At 50.5% G+C, this 18,381-nt stretch overlaps 1 protein-coding gene and 1 long non-coding RNA gene across 2 annotated transcripts in view; both read right to left on the reverse strand.

Moving 5' to 3' along the window:
* LOC125612993 overlaps positions 1 to 3,931 on the reverse strand; it is a 6,918-nt gene extending 2,987 nt beyond the window's left edge. The window contains exon 1 of the long non-coding RNA XR_007343500.1: positions 3,657 to 3,931. This is a non-coding gene — a long non-coding RNA (uncharacterized LOC125612993). The remainder of the gene's footprint in view (positions 1 to 3,656) is intronic.
* A 9,315-nt stretch (positions 3,932 to 13,246) lies between these two features.
* CUNH16orf78 (chromosome unknown C16orf78 homolog) overlaps positions 13,247 to 18,381 on the reverse strand; it is a 25,492-nt gene continuing 20,357 nt past the window's right edge. The window contains exons 3-4 of the mRNA XM_048792020.1: positions 15,775 to 16,203; positions 13,247 to 13,404 (exon numbers count right to left, since the gene is read on the reverse strand). Of these exons, the coding sequence (XP_048647977.1) occupies positions 13,257 to 13,404; positions 15,775 to 16,203 (577 nt within the window). The 3' untranslated portion in view covers positions 13,247 to 13,256. The remainder of the gene's footprint in view (positions 13,405 to 15,774; positions 16,204 to 18,381) is intronic.

The raw sequence follows: 18,381 nt of genomic DNA on the forward strand, positions 1-18,381 counted from the left end.
CCTTCCTCTCCCTCCTCCTCCTCCCTCTCCCCCTCCTCCTCTCCCTCCTCCTCCTTTCACCACAGGGAAGGCGAGGGCACTGTGGTGCCCCTTTGTTGTTTCTACAGCTGGGGCTCTGCGGCCCCTCCCCCTGGGACTTGAGCCCCCAGAGCCTGGTTCTCAGCAGGCTGGCCTGCTCTGACCAGCGGAGCCTGCCTAATGTGCCCTGGGGGAGCCTGCTGGAGCTGATGGGGCTGCCCAGCGCCCACGGGGATTTCTCTGTGTGCAGTGCCAAGTGGGACGGTTGGCTGCATGACTGTCACCAATCCCAGAAAGGGGTGTGGTGCGATGGGGCTGCCAGGGCCCTGTGACTGAGAAGCACAGAGCCCCTGGCTGCCCTGCCCTGACTCTCAGCTGGGGTGGACGACGGGCCCCATGACTTGTCTTCCTAGGGGCCAGTTAAAGCAAGCTGTGTTCCCGGGACAGAAGCCACTCTCCCCTGGCAGCCAGACAGCTGGAGCTCTGGGAGAAGGAAGCAAAGGAGGACCCGGGAGCTGCCCCCTTCCCAGGCAGGAGGCTTGGGGCACTTGCAAGACTCTCTCTCCCACTCTCTGGGTCAAGCCCCATCAACTACCCAGCAGAGCCCGACTCCACCCCTTCCCACTCCTGCCCATGCCTGGAGTGCCCTTCACCCCGTCTTCTCTTTGTTCACAAAGTCCAACTCCAACGTCACCACCTCCAGGATGCCTCCCGTGGCTTCTCCGGATGAGCTCAGTGGCCTCCTCTTCTGGGTTCCTAGGCTCTTTGTTCTGCTTCCCGTTGCTGTGAGTGCTCTCAGCCGAGTAATCACTAATTAACTATGACATCCTTATCTTCTGCCTTCCTCTACACTGTGAGCTCAAGGGCATCGTCACTGTGCGGAACATCTGTTAGGCCTCCTGCCTCGCCTCCAGATCCCCTTCCTCCTACGATGGCACCTGCAGTAGGTGGGCCCTGTGACCGTCCCAGAGATGCCCAACTCCTGGTTTGCCACGTGCGTTTTCCCCTTTCCTGTTGAGTAGGACTGAGCTGTGTGACCAATGGGACATGCAGAAAGGAGGTTATGTGACCCTGAGGAGGGAGCATCAAGACCTCTGAGGTTCTACCTCGTTCCTTTCTGGACCGTTTACTCAAAGGAAGACGGCCCACTGTGTTGTCAACATGCTCAGGCTGAAGAGGAGAGGCACCAACCGCCTTCTTGGAGACAGAGCCAGGTCAGAAGTGGATCTCCAGCCCCACGAGGCCTTCAGATGACCGAAGCTCTGGCCAACAGCTGGACTGCACCTACTCTGAGACCCAGAGCCAGAACTTTCCAACTATGCTGCTCCTGAGTGCCTGACCCACGGAAGCTCTGCGAGATGATCCGTGCTTCTTACTCTTTGGAGAAAAATCACCACTTGGAAATAGGTAACTAGTAAGTACGTCGTGCTCCATAGGGAACTGTCCTTTCTATGCGTGGGCTTGGTGGAATTGTCACTCCAAGTGCTCTGCCCTTCCTGGGTCCCAACAGGTGGAGGCCCTGACTCTAGAGAGCTCAATCAGACCCTCTCCTTAGAATTTATACCTCGAGCAGAAATACCAGACCAGGAAGTGTTTGGGTTGATTTTGGAAACCACTTGTCATTACACACACATATACACACATACACACTTTTTTGTCAAAGTTAGGTATGGCCACTGCCATTGCTATGGTCTCTTCATATTGCTATCACCTTGCTCATCAAAGGCCTTCTGTGTGCCCGGAACACACATCACTCAATAAGCGCCCAACCATTGTGTGTTGGATGAATGGAACACTTAGAAATGCGAATGACCTCAGGCCTATTTATTGCGCTTTTAATTTGTGTTTTGTCTGCGCTGTTGAAGAATTTAAAAGCCTGGGAATTCATGACGTTGAATCTTTCCCTGTCATTTACCTTCTCAGAGAAAAGTGGCTTTGGGCTCATTCGCCTGCCACAGGAAGTTCCCGTCCCAGGCCAGAAGCAAGTGTCTGCAGACACCTTCCTGCCTAGGTCTGGAAGCCACACTCTTTGAGGTACATCCTAGGGTGAGAAGGTATCAGTCCCAGGAGAAAGAGATTGGCAGCAGGGCAGGGTGATGATGCATCTTTGTGTTGGCAGTGCCCTGGAGGTGACAAAAGTCCCATCCTGGGAGAGGGGGCTGTGTGGCTCTTCTCAGGAGGTAGCATCACGGATGTGGCCAGCTGAAATCCTTGAACCAGCTCAGTGAGGACCCAATGGAGCTGCCCGTCCTCGGGGGACATTTTGGGCTTTGGAGGGCTGTGACCTGCAGAATTTAACAGTGTCACCGGATGATGGGAACACCACAGGCCTCCACATATCACTCAGTGTAACATCCTAGGACCTTGGGGGTGTGAGAGAGGAACCTCACTGGGGACAGAAATTGAACTTTCCACCAAATCCAGTATGACAGGGATGTGATGTCGTTATTTATAGTTATCAATTTAGGGATGTGGGCCATTTCTTTTACACCTAAGCGTATGGAATAAGGCCCACATGCCCACTCCATGGTGACAGGAACCTGTTTTGTTGTCCTGTTTGGGCCATTATTGTGTTACAAAGCCTTGCCTATTTCTTGACACACAGTAGGAACACTATAAATATTGTGCCTAAAGGCACGGAAGAAAATAGAGTTTACTGAGTGCTTACTAAAGCGCTGGAGGAATTCCCCTCAGATTCTTTCCACGACAACCCTCAAAACTTGCTTTTCTCATGGCACTCATCAAGAATGCCAACAGTAATAAATGCTGGAGAGGATGCGAGAAACAGGGACACCTTTACACTCTGGTGGGGCTGTACATTAGTAAAACCACACTAGTTTGGAGGTTCCTCAAAAGACTAGGCTTGGAACCACCACGTGATCCAGATAAATCATGCCTCAGTATTTATCCTGGAGAATCAAAGGCATCTTCATGCAGTGATACATGAAAGCTGTTGTTTATAGCAGCTAATTCACAACAGCCAAACTCTGGAACCAGCCTAGGTGTCCATCAGTGGATGAATGGATAGAGAAAATATGGCCTATATAGGAATCTATAATGGAGCTTTTTTTAGTTGTCAATGGACCTTTATTTTATTTATTTATATGTGGTGCTGAGAAACTCGAACTCAGTGCCTTGCACATGCTGGGCAAGTGCTCTCCCACTGAGCCACAACCCCAGCCCCTCAATGGGGGAAATGGCAGGGAGTGATGCTGGCCAAATTATAATTGTTATATCGTGTATTGGGTGTGTGTTCAGATATGTAGCAACAGAAAACCCCAATTTGGAATTCTCCTCCTTGTTTCATTTCTCCCTGCTCCCTCCCTCCTCCTCCCTCCACCCCACTGGGCCATCTTAGCGCTCACACGTGTTTTGGTGTGCAGCATGCTGTCACGCCTGTGCACTCTTAGGTGTAGAATGGCCGAGTGTCACTTCTCATCCCTTTTCCCATCTTTGTCACCCTTCACCTCTTGCCCTCTGCATCTTGCAGACATTGTCTTGCTCCAGGACCTGGCTGCTGCGTGTCCCTCCTGGGCTGAGCCTCCTCAGATAAATCCCTGGTGCAGCTGCTGTGGGGGATGCGCCCAGGCCTGGGATCGCTACTCAACCAAGAATGACCGCCGGGGCCTGGTACCGACCTGTCCCTCCGTGGCGGTTTCGGTGCCCATCATTCTCTGGCTCTCTTAGTTTCTGGTCTAAGAGGTGCAGACTCCTTATTATTTTAAATTGCATTTCTCAACCCCATTCTGGGGCGAAGAATTGAAGCCTTAGGAAAGCGGAACGCCCAGGGTCCCCAGTTGTTTTGTAGGTAGCTGGGCTTGTGCCCAGCCCCTCTGGACCGGCCTGGAGGGCCCAGCAGCCCCTCGGAAGGGCCGGGGCTCAGCCGGCAGCGGGCCCCTGTGGGCTCCGCCGGGAGAGCGTCTTGCGCTGGGATCGAGCCCCACCTGGTGGCGCCGAGAGGGAACTAACGCGGGGGGAAGAGGGAGACGACAGACGAAGGGGAGAAAGAAGTCCCCCACCCAGGGGCTGGGGCCAGGAGGGTCCACCAGGCTCAGGGCCACGATGGGCTGCAGTCTCCGCACACCTGGAGGGAGTGGGCCAGCCCTAGGAAATGGGTGAACCTTGGCCATCTTCGTTTTTGAGGCTTCTGTTGTTTTTCACAGATGAAACCAGAACTTTGTCACCAAGATACTTAGTAGACTTCTTTTAAAAATGCACTTTTAACCAAAGTACAACCCACCTACGTAAAAAGCAGGAATCCTAGGTTTGCAGTTCAGTGAATTTTCCTAAGCAAACATCGCTCCTGCCACTGCCCGGCTCCCAGGGTGGCCCCTGCCCTGACATCTAATAGCATGGATCAGTCTGGCCCGGGATGAAAGCTGTGTAAAGGGCACTGTTCAGTGTCCTTCATATTTTGCTACTGTGTGAGGCTGCGCAGGAACGTTCAGAGGTGAACTGAGAACTGTAACCTCTCACTGGATTAATCCACTCGGTAGATTAGTGATTTGGGTGGATTTCTGGGTGGTTACTGAAGGCTGGTGAGGCGTGGCTGGAGGAAGTAGGTCACTGGGGGATGAGCCCTTAGGGATTATTTATCTTGTCTAGGGTTCCCCACTTGTGCATGCAGAGTCTCTCTCTCTCTCTCTCCCTCTCTCTCTCTTCTCTCTCTCTCTCTCTCACTCTCTCTCAGTTTCTCTCTTTCCTCCACAGCGCCTTCTGCCTTGATGACCTGCCTTACCTTGGGCCCAGAGCCCTGCAGTCATCCAAACACAGAACTCTGATCCCATGGTCCCCAAACAAACTTTTGGCCCATTAAGTTGTTCTTGTCAATATTCCAGCTACAGTGTCAGAGAGCTGCCCAGTGCTGTTTAGAGTGTTCTTTTACATTGTTTGTTCATTCTTGTTTTTACATCATAGTCTAAGTTATCTGTTCTGCTCTTGATGGTTGGTTTCATTTTTTGTTTCTATGGAATCAAGGTGCTGGGAACAGCTAGCACGTGTCTGTCTGGTGGTGCCCACCATTCTGTCGCATATGCATACATGTGCACTGGCAGGAAACACCGGACCATGGGGTAGGTGCAGATTCAACTTTAATAGATGCTGCCCACTTCCCTGAGCTGCTGGCCAACTGGACAGTCCCAACTGCAGGGGAGGAGAGTTCCGGTTGCCCCACATGCGCACCAACAATTGCCGCTATCACTCCATTAACCATCCTAGTAGAGGTGTGTGTACGTTGTGTTTTAGAATTTGCATATTCTGGTGACTAATGAGAATTTCTTGCATTTCTTGACCACTTGGCTAATCTCTTCTGTGAAGTCTCTCTGTGATGCACAAAACTTTAGCCCATTTTCCTATTGAATGGTCTGCCGTTTTCTTATTTATAGGAGTTAAATAAATCATCTAGACAGAAGTCCTTTGACAGATATATTGACAGAAGACATCTCACATTGGCATCACTTGGTCTTTCACTCTTTTGATGAACAGAAATTCTTCATCTTAACATAATGTTTAAAAATATTATTTTTCTGCTTTTTGTGTTCTGCTTAATTTTTTTTTAGCCTACCCCAGTTCATGGGACTCACCTTGCATGTTTCTTCTTCGAGTTTCCATAGTCGGCTTCTATCTGGAACATATTTTGCATATATACGGCAGGAGGTAGAGGGTCAGTATATTTTTTCCATATGGATATTAACTGATCGGCCTGATTTATTGGGAAGATTAGTTTCTTCTCACACACTGCAGATCACCTTTTTTGTTAATGTGTGTGTCTCTGTTTCTCGTGTGTGTGTGTGTGTGTGTGTGTGTGTGTGTGTGTGTCTGTTTCTGAATCTGATGAGAACTCTAAGGAAATGCCATAGAACTGTACAAGTTTGGGTTTGGAGTGCACTGCAGGGGGCGCTGTCTGCTGACAGATGCTGCCTCTGGGTCGGCTGGGGAACATTCCCTTTTTTTTTTTTTAATTGATTTTTTAAAAAATAAATGACAGCGGAATGAATTACAATTCTTATTACACATACACACAATTTTTCCTATCTCTGGTTGTATATAAAGTATGTTGACACCAATTCGTGTCTTCACACATATACTTTGGAATATGATATTCATCACATTCCACATCCTTGCTAACCCCTGCCCCCTCCCTTCCCCTCCCACCTCTCTGCCCTATCTAGAATTCATCTATTCCTCCCATGCTCCCCCACCCTACCCCACTATGAGTCAGCCTCTTTATATCAGAGAAAACATTCATCATTTGGTTTTGGGGATTGGCTGACTTCACTTAGCATTATCTTCTCCAACGCCATCCATTTACCTGCAAATGCCATGATTTTGTTCTCTTTTAGTGTGAGTAATATTCCATTGTGTATATATGCCACATTTTTTTTATCCATTCATCCACGGAAGGGCATCTGGGTTGGCTCCACAGTTTAGCTATTGTGAATTGTGCTGCTATAAACATTGATGTGACTGTGTCCCTGTAGTATGCTGTTTTTAAGTCTTTTGGGTAAAGACCGAAGAGAGGGATTTCCAAGGAATCTCCATACTGCTTTCCAGATTGGCTGCACCAATTTGCAGTCCCACCAGCAATGTATGAGTGCACCTTTTCCCCCACATCCTCGCCAACACTTATTGTTGTTTGTCTTCATAATAGCTCCCATTCTGACTGGAGTGAGATGGTATCTTAGAGTAGGTTTGATTTGCATTTCTCTAATTGCTGGAGATGATGAGCACTTTTTCATATATTTGTTGATTGACTGTTCAGGTCCTTGGCCCATTTGTTAATTGGGTTATTTGTTTTTTTGATGCTTAGCTTTTTGAGTTCTTTATATACCCTAGAGATTAGTAGTCTATCTGATGTGTGAGGGGTAAAAATTTGCTCCCAGGATGTAGGCTCTCTCTTCACCTCACAGATTGTTTCTTTTGCAAGAGAAGAAATTTTCAGTTTGATTCTATCCCATTTATTGATTCTTGGTTTTAATTCTTGCACTATAAGAGTCTTATTAAAGAAGTTGGGGCCTAATCCCACAAGATAAAGATTAGGACCTACTTTTTGTTCTATTAGATGCAGTGTCTCTGGTTTAATTCCAAGATCCTTGATTCACTTTGAGTTGAGTTTTGTGCATGGTGAGAGATAGGGGTTTAATTTCATTTTGTTGCGTATGGATTTCCAGTTTTCCCAGCACCATTTGTTGAAGAGGCTATCTTTTCTCCAATGCATGTTTTTGGCACCTTTGTCTAATATAATTGTAATTTTGTGGGTTAGTCTCTGTGTCCTCTATTCTGTACCATTGGTCTACCAGTCTGTTTTGGTGCCAGTACCATGTTGTTTTTGTTACTATTGCTCTGTAGTGTAGTTTAAGGTCTGGTATAGTGACGCCACCTGCTTCACCATTCGTGTAAGGATTGCTTTAACTATGACCATACTATCAAAAGCACTATATAGGTTTAATGCAATTCCAATCAAAATTCCAATGGCATTCCTAATAGAAATAGAAAAATCAATCATGAACATTCCCTTCTTAATGCTTTCTGAATCTTGAGGCTCACTGTGGGCTTATTGGGCTGGATTGTCAGGAAGCCAAGGTCCCTGGTGCCTGTAAGGTCGGTGCATAAAACCCCTGAGGATCCCCAGAGAGAATCCTTGTAGCCCCAACATTTACAAGTGGAATAAGGGCTCTTTTCTATTTTCCATACTATGTAGAACCCAGGGAAGCTTGCAGCCAGTCTCTGTAGGGCTGTCTGGAGCCCAAGAGGTGGCCTTCCACTGCAGTTCCCTCTTTGAGGGTCTGGAGGCACCACACAGTCCCTTGAGGCTGTGACACTCAGCTCAGCAGGGGCTGCACCTCATGCTGAGGTAACTGTGGAAAAGTCCAGTAGTGGGCCTTAGGGGTTCAGGGGAAAATCCCCCAGTAACTCTGCCTCTGGATGTCCCAATGTGGGGGTGGACAGTGGTCACTGGGTATCAGGGTATGGCTATGGGGCCAGGTCAGCAGAGTGGTAGGCATGTGGCTCCATGGTGACCTCTGCCATGAACTCAGGAGCATCTGGGGGGATCCGCTGCCCCTCTCTGGGCCCCTGACTCCTCACCTTCGATGTCCTGGTGTCATGGTCGTGTCTCCTGAGAAGATGTGTTGGGATCTACCTCCCTGATGCTCGAGAAAGTGACTTTATTTGCAAACAGGGTCTTTATAAGATATAATCAGGTTAGGATGCGTTCTCTGGGCGAGCCCTGATTTAACACGAGAAAAGGAGACAGGGCTGGGGGTGTGGCTCAGAGGTAGAGCGTGCCAAGGTCCTGGGTTCAGTCCAAGCATTGCAAAGACAAAGAAGGGGAAGAGGGAGAGGGAGAAGACGGAGGAGGAGAAGGGACCGAAACCCAGAGAAGTGAACCCCGAGGCAGAGACTGTGTCATGCTGCCACCTGACAGGGAAGCCCTGGGGCACAGGAAGCTAGGAGAAGCCACTAACATTCTCCCCTCGAGGTCTGGGAGCTGGCAGAGCTGCCGACACCTTGGTTTCAGACACCCAGGCTCCAGACTTCTGAGACAAAGTGTCCAGCCACCCATTTTGAGGGCCTCGGTCACAGCAGCCCTAGGAGTGAATGCTGCCTGTCTCTGGGTGTGCTCCTCCAATCCTTCCCCAGGTCGCTCTCTGGCTCAGAATTCCAATGGCATTCCTAATGCCAGCCTGTCCCTGGTTCCTGGCTGTTCCTGGGACAGCATGTGGGGGCTGAAGGCACCTCCCACCCCGCCAGCTCCAGCCACTCCTGCCTTCCTCTCTTTCCCCTCCCCCGCCTCCTTTTACTGAGCACCCAACACTGACCCAGACCACAGCATGGCCAAGGGTCTTCCCGAGTCCTTTGTGACACTCTCACATTCAATCCGGTGCCAGATTCCTTCAGCTCTATCTTCAAAATGTCTTCTTGGTCGTTCGCTCCCACCGTGATCACCCTGTTTAAAGCCAAATTCTCTGTCACTTGCAAAAGTGGCCACTGTCCTTGGCTCCTCCTGCATTTGGTTCCTCCGCAGCGGGACCCTGCGGTTCTTTCCTTCAGCAGGTGAGGGCTTACTTCTCCTCCCTTGAATCTGAGCTGATCTTGGGACTTACTATGGTCACTCTAGTCTAGTATGACAGGAGCGTGGCTGTGTGCAGGTTCTGACCTGGGCCGCCACCTGGGCTTGCCTGCTTCCTAGAATTCGGCCACACCCTAAGCACAAGCCCAGGGCCACCCATTAGAAGAAGATGGTCCTCAGGCAGAGACTGGCCATCCCAGCAGGACCGTCCTAGGCCAGCCAAGACCCCAGCTAACCCCACTTGCTGACCACAGACCCCCGTGCCCAGTCTAGGTCCCCTGAGGCTGGCCAGGATTCGCAGAAATGCTCTATTGACCTGTAGACTCCTGGGAAGTTGTATTCTGTGTGTTGGGTTCATTTGTTACACAGCTGTAGCTAACTGATACAACCTCTTCACTAATCTCTAGGCGTTCAGTTCCCCTCTTAGAATATTCTGTCTTCTGAGAAGCCACAGGGTTCTCTTCTCTATTCATTATTCTCCATAGTGGTTCCCTTGTGCAAGAAGAATGAAATGCAAGCTCTAGACCACAGCCTGCAAGACCTGGGCATGTCCCTGGCTCTCCCATCCCTTGCTGCTTCAGCCATTGCTGACCTTCATCTCTCTCCCCTCTGCGGGAGCTCGTCCCTGATCTCCTTCTTGCCCTTCAGACATTAGTTCAACTATTTCCCGGGAGAGTCCTACCCTCAAGCCGCGGTCCCCTCCCCTCTGCCCAGGCTCCTCCTGTCCCTCCACCTCACTTTCAATTTCTCACTTCTTGCAAGAATTTTTGCCGAGGTGCGTGTGTCTCCCAACTGGAATGTCCCCCCCAGTGTCCTGTTGTACCATTCAGCTTATCTCCCCAGCACTGTGGCTCCGTGAAAGCCAGAAGGTGACCGTTGGGACTCACTGCTGTACCCTTAGTCATTAAGAGAGCTCCCGGCCCATAGTAGGTGCTCACTGTGTGGGAAGTGGATGAAGAACAGCTCCAGGGAGAAACACCTGTGCAGCTCCCGAGCCCTCCATGCACAGGTCTCTCGACCCCGCTCCCCTGTCCACTGTCCCCTCCATCCAGACTCAGCTAATGCGGGCTCCCCCACCTGCCACTCTGTCCCTGGCTGCAGACTTGATTCCCTTGACCTTCCCCTGTGTCTCACTCAAAGGCCCTGTGACTCCTGTTTATCCACAAGTTTTGCCTGAGCTCCTCTGTTTCCCGAAAGTCTTCCCTACCCTTCCTCTTCCCCCAGGCTACGGGGATGAGCCTCCATCCCTGGCTGTCCTTGGCACTTGACTCCCTTCACTGTGCTTTGACTGGTTCCTCCTCTGTCCTTGGGACGCTAAGCCCTGTGTGGACAGAGTAATGGAGAACTGGGATCCCAAACATCCGCCTGCTGTCCCTCACCCCGAACACTTCACCAGGTGGGAGGAGAGGGACGGGATGCTGAGCCCTGGATCCTTTGCCTTCAGACCTCTTAGCGCTACCTGGAAGGATGGAAGAAGTAAACCACCCCAGCTCTGCAGGAAAGGATCCAGGGGTCTTAGTGGACCACAAGGAGAATGCAGAAATCCAACCACATAATGCAACTGGTGCAGGGCAAGAAAAAGGATGAATAAATAAAATCTAGGTTACCCCAAAGTCATCCCTTATTACTGGAAAATAATTCAGTCATGGGCTTCATGCCTTATTAAAGACCTGGGCTGAGACTCTTCCTGGTCATTCATTTTAAGGAGAGACGTGGTAATGATCCTGAAGAGAGAAACTGAATTGTAGGTAGAAAACTAGGGGGGAGATCTAGTCTGAAGATGAAGGCGCTAAACGGCCGCTGTCATGTTACATTGCTGTGGTTGATATATCCGACATTTAACTTTTCAGGGCCATTTAATCTGTTATTTAATTTGTTCCTCATCCCTTGTCCTTCCTGAACACAAATATTTACTAGACAATGAGACCTGACATCTTCCCTTCCACAGTGGTTGGAGTGAGAGAAAATAGTTGGAATTGCAGCAGGAGAGAGGCAGGTTGGTCAGGCTGAAGGACTTCCTGGAAGTGAAGACACTGGATGCAGGAGAGAAATTGGCAGAACCTCATCCTGATTTGCTGAGTCTGCAGGAGTGAGGTTTGAAGATGGTTCTGGGTTTTGCTTTTGCTGAGATACCATCAACAGGGCTCCTAACACCTGTGCTTTGCTATGGTTTGGATCTGGTTTGAGTGTGCCCCCAGCGGTTCCTGTGCATGGCCCATCTGAGAGGTGATTGACATCTGAGAGGACCTGTGAGAGGCAGGGCCTCATGGGAGGGCACTGGGGGCAGTGCCTGTGGGACCCTGGTTACTTCTCCTAGAAGGTTGTCATGAAAGAGCAAGCTGGCCCTTCCCCCTCTCGGGCTTCCTGTCTTGCCATGTGATTGTTGCCTTCTGTGTGCTCTTGCCTTGAGGCCATCTGCTGTGATGAGATGCAGCCAATGAGGCCCTTGCAAGAGCCACTGCCCTACCGTTTGAATCTTTAGCCTTCAAAGCTATGAACTAAATGAACCTCTTTGCTTTCTAAGTCACCCAGCCTCAGGTATTTTGTTATAGGAACAGAAAATGGACTAATATAGTTTTTTTTCAAAAAATACTTTCCTTTTCTGCTTTTGAACTGCTGCTTCTCTCAAAGGAACAGGTGTTTACTGGAAAGGAGTGTCATCTCATCATACGCACCTGGTTTCTTGAGATTCTGGTGAGTTTTGCTGTGGTTTTATCCCAACATGGCAGGGCTCACTGAGATCTTGCTCATGTTGCTGTGGCGTCCCAGCTCCTCCAAGGGGCCCCACCTCTCAGCTGTGACTGTACCTCTGGTGCGGGCTTTGGTAGCATGGGGTCTGGTGGTCTCCAGGGCCTTCCTCTGACCCAGGGTGATGACTCTCATGGGAAGGCCACTGACCTCTGAGGGGTCACTTTAGAGCCTCAGTGTGAGCATGGAAATTTAAAGGCCCATGGACCGAGAATGCCTGCCATTTTTCTTTGTGGAGTCCAACAGTCACGGTGGCTCGCTGGGCCCGGCTGGAGCGCTGTGCACATGGGTGGTTTTATGAGTCTTGCTCCCCGGGCTGTGTACTAGCTCTCAGACCCAGGGACCATCACATTTTAGGGTTTACCCGGGGAGGACCTAGATTTAGCACCAGTAGCTTTTTAACGTTGCTTGACTGACATGCACAGGCCTGATTTTGAGGATCATTTCTAGGAATGCAGCCACTGGGAAGTCAGTTCCCTACCCAGCCCAGGGGACCATGGGAACAGCTCTTAGGTGTCAATGTCCGGGCTTCTTTACTCTTCACAGCAACTCTGCTCAGCAGCTACCATCATTAGTACCATTTTGCAGATGCATAAACAAAGGCACAGAGAGGTAAAGTGGATTACTTAAAGTCACACAGCTAATAAGTGAGGCAGGCGGGTTTCAAACTTACTTAAAATGCTTATGGGGACTAGAGGGGCTTGGGTCTGTAGCTCTGACTGGCAGAGGTGCCAGGATGGGGAGGACCTATCTCTGAACAGTCCTGCAGGATTTGCCCGTGGTCTCTGCCATGCAAGAAGGTGGATCAGGAGGCTGAGGTGAGGACCCTGTTTACATCCTGCCATTCCTCATCTGTGTGACTCTGGCCAAGTTTCTTACCCTCTCTGGTCTTTGCTTTAAGGGAATAATGAGGTCCTGGACGTACAGACATCAGGGTCCCTACCAGCTCCGAAAGCTCCCAGCTCCGAGGTGGAAAGCCCGTGGGTGTGAGTCCCCGAGAGTCCCCTTGTTGACCGAAGCTGTCCCCTGTTCACTGGGTGAATCTCCTTGTCCTTCACAAAGGGGGCCAGCACCCCCCAGGGCCAAGTCCTGCACAGGAGTCCCCGTCAGCCCTTGCACCTTCTGCCCTTCCTGGGGTGGCTTTGGGGACTCTGCGTCCCCACTGTGTCACTAAGACCTCCTTCTTAAGGAGCCCTTTCCTGGGGGCAGGAGGAGAAACAAGGTTTATTTCCGGTTGGTTTGGACTTGGGTGTCGAGGCAGAGCCTACCCAGGCACAAGGATGCACGCTCTGAGTGTCACTGTCTAAAAGAGACGCACTATGTCTGGAGGGCTGTGGCCATGGGCCAGAGGGTGGCTGGCACCTGGTGGCCAAGGGCCCCAGGGCAGGAGGACCCGCAGGCTGTGATGGCAAAGAGCCGCTTAGGGGGCTGTACTGGAACTTCGGCCGAAAACCTTCTTAGAGTCCATCTCTGACTCGTTCATGTGGGGGTGGATGTCCATGTTGAGCCCCGCGTCCTTGCAGAGTTTGAGCAGGGTCCGGATGTTGTTCTTGGACAGTCTCAGGTACCTGCACAGGAGAAGGGGTGACAGTTGCAAGTGGCGTCAGGGTAGCCTCTGTCTTTACAGATAAGGGCTTACCTTTAAGGAGCACACCGTGTGGGACCTCTCCAGGGGACTGGCTCTCCAGACACCAGCGGTGAAGGGGGTAGGGTGTGGCCGGAGGAGTGGGTCACTGGGGCGTGGCTGTGGGATGTCACATGGTGGGTCTCTCTGCTTCCCGATCACCAGGCCAGCCGCCCCCCTCCACCACATCCTTCCATAGGGGTTCAGCCTCACCTCCAGCCCCAGGAATGAAGTCGGCTGTCTATGGCCTGAGAGCCCTGAACCCTGAGCCCTCACGTACACTCTCCCCCTCTACAGTGGGTTCTGGTCCAGACTCTTAGTCACAGCCGTGAAAAGAGCTGATTGAAACATCCACTCGTCTCAAGTCAAGGATCAGTGGAAGGGGAAGCTGCGGAGGAGACAGGGTGCGTGTGGGCGTCCTCAGCACAGGGACCTGAGCAGTTCCATCAACAGAGGAATTCTTGAGCAAAGAGCCGACGGTCCCAATCTGAGGGCTCTTAATTAAAATGCCATAATTAAAATGGCACTAGCCAGAACACAGTGTAACGCGGCTGTCACCTGAAGCCAAGTGGGGAGAAGAGCCTAGAGTGTAAATCATTGTGTGCTGTGTCTCCTCCGAGGCCCCTACTCCGAGAGATGCCCAGGGCTTCGGGAAACACGGAATGGTGGCAATAATGGCCAAACAGCGCTAGGGACAGAAGTGCATGTTTTATGCTAGTACTATTCAGGCACTTGAGAAAATTAGGACACTGATTGACGCTGTTTTCTAAAGCCCCACAATCTGACGTATGTTGAAGGATGGAAGAGATTCCATTTTTACTGTAGGTTCTAGAAAGTACCCCTGCTGTTCTGGCCAGAGAACTTATTCCACCATTAACCCTGACCTTCCTTCCTCCGTGAGGGAAGGAAGCAGGGCACTCAGGCCACCTGCTGGTGGTACTTTGCTACAGATGGTGGAGGAGGAGCGGCCTTTTGATGGGAATGGCCTCCTTTCTCCTCCCGGAACCTCCCAGAGCTCACCTGATCTCACACCCTCACCTATCCCCACATCCGGACCACCCTTTCCTTGGCTCCAACCGCAGCCCCTCCCCTTCCTCCCTGACCAGCCCAGCCTCTGAGGTCCCCCCTTGGGCGTTCTTCATGAGCCCACTCTGAACCACTGCATCCTTCCCTCGAGTGGTTTTACAATGGCTTCCTATGTGGGTCTCTTTAAATACTCTCTCCCCCTCCTTGGGGGGCCACAGTCCTATCCAAATCTCTTTTCTTCCCACCCTGGAGTCAGAGTCAGAGTCAGAAACACATGATCGGTCTGAAAGCCACAGCCAAAGTCACCTAGCCATGGATTGCCCACCAGGGCCACCAGCTGGGGACTCTGCCTGTTCATCCTGCAGCCAGTGAACCATCATCCCACTGTCCCGCCCCTTAGCTGGGCAGGAAGCAGAGCGCGCGTGGCAGTGGGGCCACTTGACTTCCTGCCACCGTGGTGGCCGTGTGACACCAGGGATGCGTTTATTGATGTTGATCTCACAAGGACAACCACATCACTCTGCTGTCTCCTTTCCCTTCAGCTAATGTTTTGGAACGTTGTCATTTATGTCTTTATAGTAAGGATAACACCGGGCCAGGGAGGGGGATCCTTGTTTTTTTTTTTTTTTTTTGGGTGGGGGGAGGGTGGAGGGAGGCCAAGCTGAGAAACAGAGAGTCCTGATAAATGAGTGAGCAAGCAAGAAAGGAGGCCTTTGGTAAGAGCAGCCTCCATCAAATGGCCTCACTTGGTTCATGGTCCTGCTAGGAGTCTAAAGGTTGGAAACTACAGCAGGATGCCGCTGGGGACTGTGGCTACCACTCCACCCCACAGTGTAAAGGATCTTAGTAGAACTTCCTGTTAAGACCAGACCACAGGCAACTCGTTCTTTTTTTCTTCTTTTTTCTTTTTTCCCCCCCACTCAGATTGAACCCAGAGGCAATTTACTACCGAGATGCATCTCTCATCTCTGATTCTGGCTAAGCTGCTGAGGCTGGCCTGAACTTTCCATCCTCCTGCCTCAGCCTCCCCTCTTGCTGGGATGATGGGCAGGGGTCACTGTTCTTTTTTTTTTTCCTTTTTGAATAATATTCATGGCTTCTATTGCGTAACCAATGCAGCTATTGGAAGGGTGGCACCACGGGCAGGTGAGGCTGCTGGGGAACCCACTGGCTTGGCTGGAACCGTCCTTTGGGACTCAAGGCCGGAGCTGTCTTGGGTCCCAAAGCTCCGAACCTGGAGTCAGCCGTGAGCGCAGCCTCCCACTCCCCTCGCCCTGGGGCTGCTCACCGGCAGCTGAGCACCTCCTCGGGCTTGAGCATCTTCAGGGACTCCATCTTGGGCTCCGTGCTCTTATCCATGAGGGTCTTCAGCTTGCGCTCAAAAGACACGTCCTGCGCCTTGCTCCCCCAGTCTCGTATGAGGGTCCCCCTGCGGCTGCTGAAGATGGCTTCCTGCAGCAGCGGGTCTCCGATGCTGCTCTGCCGGCGGAACATGCTGGGCCGCTGAGTGGACTCTAGGGCGATGGCGTCCTTGATGTCCAGCTCTGAAAAGGGACAGATGCCACCGTGAGTCAGCGCCGGGGAGGGGAGAGGCGAGCGGGGCTTCGGGTCTAAGGAGGCGGCTTGCAAGGCTCCCCAGAGTCCCTTTGCACCATTGGATCTCCCTCCATCTTTCCTCTCTGCCTTCCTCAGGGAGAATTCACCTAAGGAAACTGGTCTAGAGGGAAATCAGAGGGGACAAGCTCTGGGGACAGGAGCGATGCTAAAGGACGAATAGTTCGTTAGACAGAAAAAGGGAGGAAATGACTGCAGGCTGGAGGGACAGCATGCATGGAGCCACAAATATGCGAAACTGGGAACATCTGAGGTGACCCAAATATGGCATTCCTACAGAATACAATCCTACTGGGGCCAGAGCTTGAGATCTTTCCTTCTTCTTCTTCTTCTTCCTCTTCCTCTTCCTCTTCTTCTTCCTCTTCCTCTTCCTCTTCTTCTTCCTCTTCTTCTTCTTCCTTTTCCTCTAATTATTTTATAAACTTTTACTTATGAGAATGGAAATGTCTTCTACCCATTCCATTTTTAATTGATGTGACTCCTATAAAGAAAAGTCTATTACGATTTCTTCAAATGTATTTGTCTAGTTCACCAACAAACAGTGCATTTTGTCAATTAGTAAATTTTATTGATTTTTTTACAAGACTATCTTGACTTTGGCAGAATCATATTTGAGAAAAATAAAAAAAAATGTCCTCCCACTATTTATAAAAATTATGTTTTCTTCTTGACATATTGCATTTGACAGACCCTGTAAAATAATGGGAGGATCAGGTGGTCTTTGCAATCTCTGGGTTTTTTTTTTTAATTTTTTTTTTCAGAATAGAAATTGATGCTGTGTTCTAGGAGAATCACCATTTGAATATTCTTCTTAATACAAATGGGGAATCCCTTGAGGAAAGGACCATAGACTTTTCTGAGACTATCTGATCCTCTTCTGGGTCAAAGTGGGCCTATATTGGAAATAGCCGTCAAGGGCTCTCTAGGGAGGTAGGGGCATGGTAGTCTCATGCCTGTATCAAACTCATTTAACAAATTAGAAATGCGAAGATCAGAAAGCTTAGGCACTGGGCACAAGATGCTATATCTAATTCGTGATGAACTTAATGAACCTAGGTGGACAGCCCCTTTTCCTGGGAGTCTGTGCTGGCCACTCTTTGGGACAATATTGATCCACATTTCTGGGTCTGTGGTTGAACAGGTAAGTTGTATTTCCCGTGGGCCATGTTTGGGACTCCAGGACCCTACATGGTATTCATGAGTCAACAGGGTGTTTTGTTCTGTGTCCCTCTGCGTTAGCAAGGCACTTAGCATCTGCAGGATACTCTGGCCATAGGTTCCCAGCAGGGAAGGCCAATTGAATTCCCCTTGCCCAGTCCCAGCTACTCAGATTTTGCCAAGATTGACTTTGGAAATGTGTTCCAATTGTTTCTCAGGGTCTTTTATTGCCCACATCAGGCAGAGGGGAAATAACACCAGATAGCTTGCCTCGCAGGCACAAGTTCAATCCCCAGCCCCACAAAAATAAATAAACAAAATTTTAAAAAATGTAGTTTTTAAAATAAATTGTGCAGTTTATATATAACCTATGGAGAAACCTAATTTTTTGGAATGCATTTTGTGTTTTAAAAAATTTTTAATATATATGTTTTAGTTATCGATGGACAGAATGCCTTGATTTTATTTATTTATTTTTATGTGGTGCTGAGGACTGAAGCCCGGGTCTCACATGTGCCAGGCAGTTGGCTCCACCGCTGAGCGACAGCCCCCGCCTTGAGAAAGGTAATTTTGACGGCAGCAGCATGAAGGCTGGGAGAGGAAGGAGCCAGCGAAGTCATTTCTTGTACCTTGCGGTGGAGTGAAGGTCAGTGATTGGAAGTGAGAGATGACCTGCCGCGACTCCCGACTAAATCAGCCAGGGTCACTCCAGGTGAATTGGGCTGGCACTAAATAATCACACAAAGTCAGAGGAAATACCTTTTTCTGGGGGGTTCAGTGCCCCAGCTCCCACAAGGAAGACTGGCAAAAAAGAGCGAGAGCGCCCAGAACCCTGCCGATTGAGGGGAAGACACTCAAAAGTTCCACCAATAGGAAGCGAGGGGTTGGGTTTCAGGGGGTGGAGCCCAGTCGCGTTGGGTGACGCCCACTCGCAGAGCTCCACTCCCCTGCTGATTGGAGGTGAGGTCCCCCTTGCTTTTCCCTGCAGCAAGCCGGTCCCACACCCCCATTGCTCAAGGCTAAGGGTGCTCAGCTCCTAGGTGGCAGCTCCTGATAATGAACTCCGTAAATTCCATGGTGTAGCCTCTCCTCCTCCTCCTCCTCCTCCTCCTCCTCCTCCCCC

This window comes from Marmota marmota, unplaced genomic scaffold (assembly GCF_001458135.2).
Source record: "Marmota marmota marmota unplaced genomic scaffold, marMar, whole genome shotgun sequence".
NCBI lineage: Eukaryota > Metazoa > Chordata > Mammalia > Rodentia > Sciuridae > Marmota > Marmota marmota.